General features: G+C 38.5%; 1 protein-coding gene across 2 annotated transcripts in view; it reads left to right on the top strand.

Moving 5' to 3' along the window:
- The window catches only part of AADAT (aminoadipate aminotransferase), a 15,728-nt gene extending 9,866 nt beyond the window's left edge, over nt 1–5,862 (top strand). For both annotated transcript variants that reach the window (XM_009586242.1, XM_009586241.1), the window contains exons 10-13: nt 1,965–2,029; nt 3,498–3,604; nt 4,277–4,378; nt 5,570–5,862. In XM_009586242.1, the coding sequence (XP_009584537.1) occupies nt 1,965–2,029; nt 3,498–3,604; nt 4,277–4,378; nt 5,570–5,620 (325 nt within the window). In that variant the 3' untranslated portion in view covers nt 5,621–5,862. The remainder of the gene's footprint in view (nt 1–1,964; nt 2,030–3,497; nt 3,605–4,276; nt 4,379–5,569) is intronic.
- Nucleotides 5,863–11,385: the final 5,523 nt, after the last annotated feature.

Here is an 11,385-nt window from a genome sequence, read left to right as displayed (position 1 = left end):
CTAAAGTGGTAGGGTCTATAGCAAAACTAAGATCACTGAGCACATAATCTATTGAGAAACAGTCAGCATAGCTTCTATAAAGAGCTCTTGCCTCACTAACTCAGCAGGGATTCACCCGCTAACATCCTTAATCTAATGATTGTGGGTTCTGGTGAAAAGAATTACAGAAAGCAATGAGGTTCACCTACACTCACTAAACATTGCCTCTATCACCACTCTTGGAGACAGAGCACTGGGCTAAGGTCTAGCTCTGCAAGGCATTTCTTACATACTGACTGACACACGTTTGTTTTTCATTTATTATGTTGGAGGAACATAGTTTGTCTTGAGTATCCATGCTTCATTTCAGATGCCATACTTTGATACCATTAGAACCCCAAGCTTCCTACTTCAGTGGGTAGCGTGCTACCCTCTGCAGAGGCCTGTAACAGGAATGTGAGCAAACGGTGGAAAAAGTTCTTATATCTGACTGTAACAGCCAATTCTGTCTCCTCAGCACCTGCCTGTTGTCCACACTGTGAACACCAGTATTTTTAAAAAAAAAAAAAAAAAACAGACACACCAGTCCTGACTTTGCCTTGTTTTAAGAAATGGGAGCATAAAGATAATTTTTGCAGGGAAACTTGGACCACACTTTAGCTCAACTTTTAGCAGTTAGAAAAATATATCCTAAATGCATCTTTTCGCTTACCAAAAAGCATCCTTGTTCAAGGCAGAAGGCTGTTCTTCCTCTTGACTGATGAGGGTAGTGCTGTAGTAGGGTAGCTGCAACCCTTTATAACCTTCTAGACTCTGTTGTCAGGTGACTCATTGATGAGGCCCAACCACTGACTGCAATCTTCTCCAGGTGATTTCATTTGGACAAGGTTGACTTGTTAGATCATGCTTTTGAGTAGGAGCTAGCCTGTTGTTTGGAACAGCTACGTTTTTGTGGAAGTCTTGTCTCACTAACACTTACAATTTCATTCCAACATGAAAGTAAAATGATAACAGAAAGGCAAAAAACTTGCAACAGAATTTGTGATGTGGTAAAAACTGCGTAAGTGAGATTTACCGTTTCATGCAGAATGTAGCAATTGGTACAGGCTGAGTCCCAAAACTATATAAGCCTTTGGTATCAGGTGTAATAAAATACATCCAGAAATCAAAACTATTGGTTCAGAGAGTATTAAAAAAAAATCTAAATGTAAAATTATGCAAATTACTAAGTATGGTTTCTCTACAGAGAAGGGAACACATTTGCGTCTGATTTATGAACTCTGTATCAGGCATTTCTCGTGTCTTGTGTTGCAGAATCACAGCTGTCTCATTTTATACCAGCAAAAGCCACTGCACAAGACTTGTCCGTGTTGAAACTTTGGTTTGGGTCATTTTCCCCAGTAAGAGATTGAACTATTTCCAAGTTTGAAAGTGTAAAGGAGATAGATAGATAGGTTCAAAGTTTAGAAAACAGGAAGCTGTCAAATAGTCATGACAGGTTTATCATATGATTTGCTTTTTACCCTGTGAAATATCATTTCCATGTGTACCTATTACACAAATTCAATGCAAATGCACAAATACCGAGTCTGTTCTTTTGCATAAGTCCTTCATTTTCTTCAGTATGCCTGTTTTGTGTGGTAAATATTGCTAACAGGGCTTGTGTCCACTGATATAATAGAATGGATATAATGTATAAAGAGTTTCCATGACATATGTAAAGCTTAAGAAGTAGCCACACAGGTACTTCCTCTGTCTGGTTGATCGGTGCTTTGCTGGAGACATGCTGAAGCATTCAAGACTTCTCTGATGCATACACAAAGTTTTATACACAAAGTATACTGTACTGTGCCCATCTAGGATATGCTTATATTTCCATTAAGTGTGCACTTAGGTTGTTCAAGTAGAAAAGCTTTGTTTCTGCCTTTGGAAACAAATGGACTCTGAAGTGCTATGGGATCATGACTTTGAATTTTCACTTTCAGAGTGGTGGAGTTCTACAGGACCCAGCGGGATGCAATGCTCATTGCTGCTGACAAGTGGTTAAAAGGTCAGTGAGTGCAACACAGCTAATTACTTAGATTTTTTTCTAGCTATTTATCATCTTTGTGTTCAAGAAAAATCACTAAAGTTCATCTCTTGACTGAAGTGACAGATAAGCAAATCAATCACATTAAATATTAAGCTTAGGACAAATGATCTTGTGCTGCTGTTTTCATGCTATTCTGGTGGGACAAGGAGATGATGATAAGGAAAAAGTTCACCACATTACTGTATAAAGCAGTTTTACAAAGACCATATATTTCACTTCACAATGTTCTTATACTTTTTATGTTTAAAATCACTGTCTTTAAAATCTCTGTCTGAAATAACCAGATTTAGTGGCCATAATTTAAAAGAAGATATAAACAATGAATACAGCAGTAGTGATAATAATTTTTTTTGTCAGAAATCCATTTCAAATGTCCCCTTTTGTGGTTAATCACAGAGCATAGAAAGAATTTGATCAACAATAATGCAATTACAGTTAGTGACTCACTCCTTTTAGTCAGTCTAAGTGGAATCAGCAATAACTGCTTAAGAACTGCCCACCTACCTTAGATGATACTTCCATGGGACATGGGTACTTGGGTACCACACAGTTATTAATGTACCTACTCTTGCTAATTCCAGGTTTTTAGATATGAAGCATTTCTTCTTTTTCTACATGGCTCTGAACAGCCATGGGTTGTTGACCTAGGTAGGCCCTCTTTGTCTCAATTCCCCAAGTATCAAAACAGTGTAATAGCACTGGCCTACCTTAAAGTGTATTGTGAGAATATACTCATATGTAAAAGACTATAGGGTCTTCATCTTTTCTAGTAATAGGAGCCATCATATTATGGAAGACAGACCTTTATTCTGTAGATGTGCAATGGTTAAATACATCAAGGAAGAGCTGGAGATGTCAAGTCAAATAAACAGTTTCTTCAAAAATATGTCCAAAACCAGATAAAGAATTCTAGGTAAACAAAAGGTATACAGTAAGTCTGCATACATAATTTAAGACATAAATCCTCTCTAAGACTTCCCATCCTCCTCATAACTCCTAGGCTCTCCTTTTCTTTGGGGAAAAATCTATAATCATTGTAACTTAAAGGAAAACAGTTTTGCGCTTTGCTACACTTTAAATTGTATTGATAGTCAATACGATATTAGGAGAAACTGCATCAGAAAAATTATTTTAGATTGTTTACTTGATTGAAAGTAATCAACAAATATAGTTTGTTAATGTTTGGGATTTCTGTAATTCAGAGCAATCACTTTCACAAAAAGTATTGAGGATACTAGCACAAGTGCAATAAGCCCAAACGAGTACTTTAAATTTTGCAAGTGGCATCCTGGCTCTTTGGCCCACATTCTCCTTGAGTTCATTGGAGCAACAAATCTATAACATCACTGAATCTATGATGTGTCAGTTAAAGGTGGGGCAGAAGTTTCTTTCTTGATTCCCTCCTTTTCTCTCTCTCTCTCTCCAGACTTGGCAGAATGGTACCCTCCTGCTGCTGGCATGTTCTTATGGATCAAAATTAAGGGTGTTTCTGATACACAGCAGCTGATCATGGAAAAAGCTTTGCAGAAGGAAGTATGACCTACGGTTTAATGGCTTATGATGTTAAAATGAAATGAGGGAAGGGTAAAATAAATTTACCGTACCTATCCACGCATATGCGCACACATAAAAAAGCAGGGGAACTTGCTGTGCACCATCATTGAGCCTGCAAGTCAGGCACTGTCGCGTAGTGACTCATTAATAAAATATTTTCATGTCTGTATTCAGACGTTGATATTTAATCAGCTTACTTAAATTTAGACCATTATAATATATAGTATGATGCCATGTATACAACATATATATATAATATTAATATCTATACCTATATGAATGATGGCTGTCCACTATATCTTTTTATTAAGAGAAATTAAGTGTGATTTATTTCTACAATTTGTAAGAGCCAGCATAGTGTACTGAGTAAACTACATCCCACCTCACTGGTGCTTCTAAACATTGTGATGATAAGCCAGACCTGGTAACCCACCAGCCTAGGTAACCTAAACCTAAGAGCCCTTGGATTTTGTTACGAAAAGTCTGATTCCACGTTGTATATTTTTGGCTTCTCATTTTGAAGAGAAGAAATATATTAAGCCGTGTTCTGATACCAGTGTTTCAGCAGTGAGCCTTCTCGAATTTAATTTAACATAGTGTTTTAAAACTGTAGGAGTGGTGATAACTGGGTGGCTAATGAATTTTTCTTAGGTGTTACTGGTTCCTGGAGGAGCATTCAATATTGATAGTTCAGAGCCTAGTTCTTATGTCAGAGCCTCCTTCTCTCTGTCTTCTCCAGGCCAGATGGATCTGGTAAGTGAGATTTTTTTTTTTTAACGTTCTTACCAAGACAGTTTCTCACATAGTAATGCTCCCTAGTTTTTACTTACTTCTCCTTGAGTGTTTTCTTGAACGTTAGTGTAGTTTTTTAGTATTTAGGTGATTAAGCAGTACTTTTGAAGCAGTATTAGCTGTTTCTTAGGCAAGATACTCATATCCAAATGACCTGAAAGGTACCAAATTTTTAGGACCACTTAAAATTTTTCTGTGTATCTCATACATGGAGAGTCTCACACTTAATCCTCCCAGACATTATTTATAAAGGCTTTACTGAACACAGGGTAAGTTTTGCTATTTGCTTTAGCGTTAGCAGGCATCACGTATCTTTTATTTTCCAGACTTTCCATTCCTGAGATGGAATTACCTGCTTGCTTTCGTGTGTGTTTGTGTTGTCAATCCTTTAAAAGAAAGAATATTGTTTTTCTTTTATACAGTTGACATATATGTTGTATTTCATTTCTCAGGAACTAATGTTCTATGTATTTTAGGAACATTTTGGATATTATTTGGCTGTATCTGTAAACTCAGTGGGAAGAAAGATAGGACACATTTATTTGTGCAGTTTTAATACTCATTTGATTCAGGTGCTTGAAACAGTTCAGTATTTGTAGTTGTACTTTCATTCAGTTGTGAAGGTTTGTAACAGAGAAGCACTTCTATCACCTTTCTACTACTTCTTATGTATTTCTTCTATTTCTTCCTTCTTCTTTGTAAAAGTAATTCATAACCATACTATTGACAGTCAAATTGTGTCTTTTATACGCTTCCCGACTCAATTGTTCTTCCTTTTCTTTCACCTTTGGAGCCTCTAGGCCGTTATATTAAGTTAAAAGAGAGCCTCTTCCAGGGATCACTGGTTGTATTAAAAGTACAACTGTTTAGTTGCATCTGAACTCTGAATAACCTTTGAACATCAGTATATGTATTTTTCTGTTTCAGAAAACTCTGCCTTTTGTTTTCTATCAGAGAAGTGGAAGCTTTGTCCAGTTAAAGCCCATACATGTTGTTAATAAAAGGAAAACAGAGAATATCAGCACAATTTTGCAGTATAAAATACGGAGTTTGTATATGGTTAGGGTAGTTTTAGTAGCTTTACAGGTTTGGTGTGTTGCCTATTTAAGTAATGCTGGAATATGAATGTGAACCATATTTGTGTCATTGCAGGCCTTCAAGAGACTGGCTGACCTTATAAAAGAAGCTTTGTCAAAAAGCTAAATAGAGCTTTTGCAGCAATCAAAATCATCTCCAGAAAATATTTATTAACATTTGGATTTCATCAGAACACTTTAAAAGCAAGCACAATACAGTGGATGTTTCCTTAGGTCGTTTCAGCTAAAAAAGCAAAAAAGAAAGATTAAAAAACAATTTGCTTAATTTTTTTGATAGGACATTACATTACTAAATTTATTCCAATTCAGAAACATTTAAAATACTCAAAACCAAAATGTTCTGTTTCCCATGAAATCCGAGTTTTTGTTAGATTTGAATTGATTTTTGTTCTGGCTTTTGTTTTCCGTTTGGGTTGGGAAACAGGGAAATCAGTTACTTAAGAAGTTGCACCTGAGGTGGTCTTAGCCATTACTACTCAATCGTAACTGAGCCATTCCTCCAACACTTTATGTTGGAATTGTTTTTGTGTGTCACTTTCCTTCTTGACCTGCTATATGGCATCTGGTTTTGAAGATTTGAAGATCAGTATTTAATTTTACTGAATTTTTGTTAGATAAAACTGATGTAATGATGTTAAAAAATTGAAACTGGTCCAGCAAAATTAGGCTATGATTACAAATAAAACTATTTGGCCTAAGGTCCCTTACAATTTGCGTGGGTTTTGCAGCTCATTCTCTAATTTGTAAAACGTTTTCTGACTGCTGGCTTCCACTTCAGTCTGTGAATAATTACCCTGTACCTGTGTTAGAAAATCTCTGATATGCAAAGGCATGTGGATGTGCTAATAGAACTGTTCTCTGCTCTTCGTTAATCAGACATGTTTTTGAATGGAGAGCGTAAGTAACTGAACAGGGGACATAGTGGAATGGACAATACCCTGACACTGCCAGATGTACAAATAAAGACAAATGAAAAAATAAAGAAACGTTTTGATCTCTAATCCCTTGGTTATTATCATCCTAAACATTTGATAGTAGCCAACATGTACAAAGCTTTCAGAAAATTTTAACTGTACAGATTCTCCAAGGCTTCCTATTTTGCTTAGTGACTTAAGTTTTATTTACTGTTTGGATGAAAGCACTGTAGTTTTCCACCACTAGCAGATGGATGTTTCTTTATATGCAAGTATTCAGAATTTCAAAGTAAAAATACGTGTTCAAGGATCCAGCCAATCCTTCAGCAGCTCAGGTAACCCAACCAAATATGGGTCAGGCACAACCTTGCTTAATTGGAAGTTTCACAAGAGTCACGGTTTTAGTAGTAACAGTAATTTTCATTTCCTGTTTTCCCCCTGGTTGTAAATAGCATGTGTCATAACAAACTAGCACAGATGTGTGCCTTTCCCAGGATCTCTCCTATCATCAGGATCATTCCAGTGCCTTCAGCCCAGCACTACTTTTTATCTCTATCTCAAGCCTTTTACTTTAGTCGCACATCCAAGCCATCTCTGCACTTTGGAGCTTCTTGAGCAGCATATCCAAGCTCAATCCTTTCCCTTCTTCCCAGATTACTGTGACTTTTAGTCAAGTCCACATGATTTTCAGACTAATTTTCTCCAATTTAGTATCAGTACACAACTCCTTCAGTCCCATTCAAAGTACTTGGTATGGTCCCAACTTGTCTGTCACTCCTGCCCTCCTTCTGCAAACATGGGGCTGGGTCTGTTGTCCCACCACACCTCATCTGCAACCCAACCCGCATCTCCAGGTTCCCCTCTGATCCTCCCTGTCAGCCGCAGGAGTGGGGCTGCCGCTGGCGGGCAGGTGGGCAAGCTGGTGCAGTGGATGAGGTCAGGCTGGGCTTGGACAGCCAGGACCCACGGAGTGACATAGTGTGGGGAGAGCCCGCAGTCCCGAAGCTGCTCTCAGGGCACCGACACTGTCTTTGAAGTCAAACCTGTCCCTTTTTACACTGATGGTGCTAACGGGGGGTCTAAACTAGCAGTGTCCTGTGTGCGGTGCTGCTTAACAGCAAGTTTTCACATTTCAACTCAGTTTCTTAAGCACGTATAGAAATTTTGAAAGCTCTGACTTTACTATTGGTAAGGCAATTTTTATCTTGGGTTCAATTTAGAAAATCATTTTATACAACAGAATGAATTGATGTGTCTGTTTAATTAAAATAATATTTTTTTACAGAGGAATAAATGTAAACGTCATTTAAGACTGATTTTAGTTCTCAGGCAAATACTATTGTCATTGTCAAATACTACATTCAGCCAGACCTGAATTAGAAAAACATAATCAAGATATTATTAAGAAAGCTTTATATTGGTGATGTGTTGAATAATACACCTCTTAATTTCAGAGATCTAAATGTTAATTTAGTTGAATGTAAGCAAAATGCAATTCCATTTGCTGCACATTAGATGCTTTTGCTATCAGCTAATTTAATTTAGAGAGTGTTTGGTTTTTTTCCTGACTGTGGTGAAACATCTAAAATTAAATTAATATCCTGAACAATGCAAATTGAACAAGGGCAGTGAAATCTTACATGCACATACTGTTTCCCTGAACCTCTTAAAGCACAGTTTCTGGTCCTGTGGGAGAGAGCATTCGCTGTGATTAAATGTTCCTGGAGGAAGCCACTTACAGACAAAAGGAAAAGGCTGGGCAACAGGTTGCCGTAGAAAGAAATGATGTGGCAAATGAAAATTGTTTTTCCCTTTCTGTTTTGTCCACCCAAGAGCAAATAACCTCTCTCATTCATAGCTGGGTTTAAGCCATCTGATGCAAGTGACACAATCTACCGTTGGGGAAGAGAGGATACAGGGGAAGGAAAGGACTCGGTGTGGTAAGCACATCCTCCGATGCTATCTAGATATGGGCAGTTGTGGAAGAGCTTGCAGCAGTGCTGTAGAGAGCTGTCTGACGTGGGCAGCTTTGGGCAGGCTGGGTCTCCAGACTTATTTCAGAGTGGGCAATTATCTGCCCATTTTCTGGTACCTACACTTTGGTTCCACTGGATTTTCAGGCTTTTGGCAGACAAAAACCACCTAGAAATTCCGGACAAATAGCCACTGTACATGACCCAAATAATTCTGCTCTACAAGGGGCATAATCTTAACCCATCCTATGCACATCATGTGTGCATGTATTGTTCCACACATTTAGACTTGTGCGACGCATCCCACTTGTGCTTTGCAATGTAGCAAGGGGGAGTAGTTCTTCCCTGGGAGAATGGAAATATTAACTATAACGACTTCAACATAATTCCTGAACTTCTGCATAAAATGCATTTACAAATTTTAGGTTCACACAGGTCATTGATCTGAAGGAAGATATCCCCCTTTACTTCCAAATAAGAGCCCTTCAGCACAGGTGTGATTAACAAATAATTGAGAAAAAAAGATTTTTATGGGGAGTTCATTAGAAGAGAGAATGTATGTGTGTACACAATATGACAGTTCTTAGTTAAACTGTGAGCGTGTAGAGAATTATTTCAGAATTATTGAATGTCAGTGCCTGAGCATTACTGGTGGTGTCCAAGAATTTATAGTTTTTGTGAAAAACACTTGGCTTAGTTTTGGGGGATTTTCTCTGAAATCCTGAATGCAAGTTTCATTTTAAACTTCATCCTTTAAAAATCGTTTGCTCTGTGTGGAACCTTGTATATTAAAACCTTGTGGCCTTCAGATCTGCAGTACTTTCAGTTCTGCCTTTGCAGTCTGGATTGTGATACACTGGGGTAAATATTTAAAAGAACTCCATTGAGCTGTACTGGTGCATGACCTAATCTGTCTTGTTTTCTTTATTATTTAATAACAGTTTTTGAGCACCCCACTGTAGGCTGTGTCTTAGATGGGAACAGAACGATTGCAGTGTTTGAACTGTAATCATTCTGAATGAAAAACACTCTGCGAATACAAAGAAACATACATTTTCATTCTTCTAACATTGCTATCAGGAATACCAGTGCCTCACTTTTCTCATAGTGGCTGTGGAAGCTATTGTGTAACCCAGCAAAGCTCAGATACCACCATGGGAGAAGGATGAGGGTCTTGCTGATTCTGTTCGAGAATGAGTATCCCAGAAACGTGTTAACAAATCTGCCTTCTGCTAGAAGATTCCCTGCTAGCTGTACAGAATTTGGAGAATACCTTCAGAAATATCAGAAATATCAGAAGTATCAGAAATAGTGTAGCCAGCAGGAGGAGGGAGGTGATCGTGCCCCTGTACTCGGCCCTGGTGAGGCCACACCTCGAATACTGTGTCCAGTTTTGGGCCCCTCACTACAAGAAGGACCTTGAGGTGCTGGAGCGTGTCCAGAGAAGGGCAACGAAGCTGGTGAAGGGTCTGGAGCACAAGTCTTATGAGGAGCGGCTGAGGGAACTGGGGCTGTTTAGCCTGGAGAAGAGGAGGCTGAGAGGAGACCTCATCGCGCTCTACAACTACCTGAAAGGAGGTTGTAGCGAGGGGGGGGTTGGTCTCTTCTCCCAAGTAACCAGCGATAGGACGAGAGGAAATGGCCTCAAGTTGCGCCAAGGGAGGATTAGACTGGTCATTAGGAAAAATTTCTTTCCTGAAAGAGTGGTCAGGCCTTGGAACAGGCTGCCCAGGGAAGTGGTGGAGTCACCATCCCTGGAAGTATTTAAAAGACGTGTAGATGAGGCGCTTAGGGACATGGTTTAGTGGGCATGGTGGTGTTGGGTTGACGGTTGGACTTGATGATCTTAGAGGGCTTTTCCAACCTTAATGATTCTATGATTCTATGAAAATTATGTTTTCTTTTTATTTTCAGCTTAGATTAAATCAGATCGGGATTGATATAGCAAGTGAGTATGCTGTGATGTGACCTGGAAAAAATTAACATGAAGGTATTTCTGTTCCTTGATTTACATAGAACTTTGAACTTTCTCTACGTTTGGCTAATAATGAACTTTGAACCTAAAAGGTTCAAAAGATTAAAAATATTTTCCTGCACTTTCCTCAAAAAAATCAGGCATTAACAGAAGTAGAATACTATTGGCCTGGCCCAGGATTTTGGCTCCTGTTTATTGTACGCTGGAATTTCTAACCAGATCCAGCTTCAGATGCCAGCCCTAAAACCCTCTGGTATCCAGGTGCTTTAGCAGATAGGAAACTCGATCTTTTCAGTGCACACCACTACCAGCCTGTAGACACTAAGGACATGATGGAGCAACTGTGTAGCTCCATAGTACTGGAATAAGTACCAGAAGATGATGCGGGTACATCCTGAATTAGTGGTGGGCAACAGCACTAAAGAAAGGACAAGGTCACAGCTTTTGTACGCTGCACATTTCAGTATGTAAATGCATGCTGGATCAGCAGAACCCTAGAGGAGCAACCGCTGCAACGTGGCTTTCAGGAAGGAGAATATAACCGTCTGTGTAAACCCAGAATCCAAGAATATAAAAACAAACTATTGTTTTTGCAGAAATGAGAAGTCTTTTCTGTTCTTTTTTCAGCTTGTTACATCACATCATTTGAATCCAGAAATCTGCTTATTTGTGTCATCAGTGTGAATTATCACCGTTTTATCTGCATATAAAAGCACTTCAGGAAAACCCATCCAGTTTGGCTCCTAAGAGAATACCCAGTTTAACTGATAAAACGTTAGCTTTTCTGTTGTTATTTAGCCATGAAAATTTAGCAGAAGGAAGAACACCTCTTGCTATGAAATGGTAGCAAACTTTGATTTTAGCAATCATGAACATGGCTTGTTCGCCTCCTGCACCAGAGTGCAGGAACAATTTGAAACACTGAATTCCTTTACTTTATCTTTACATTTTACTTTTTTTAAATGTCTTTAAATTAAAATTTAAATTGCGTCTAGTGAAAGCCAATATT

The sequence above is a fragment of the Fulmarus glacialis genome, unplaced genomic scaffold (genome assembly GCF_000690835.1).
Source record: "Fulmarus glacialis isolate BGI_N327 unplaced genomic scaffold, ASM69083v1 scaffold45739, whole genome shotgun sequence".
NCBI lineage: Eukaryota > Metazoa > Chordata > Aves > Procellariiformes > Procellariidae > Fulmarus > Fulmarus glacialis.
The sequence above is the reverse complement of the archived record's forward strand: the minus strand, read 5'-3'. Positions and strand labels throughout refer to the sequence as shown.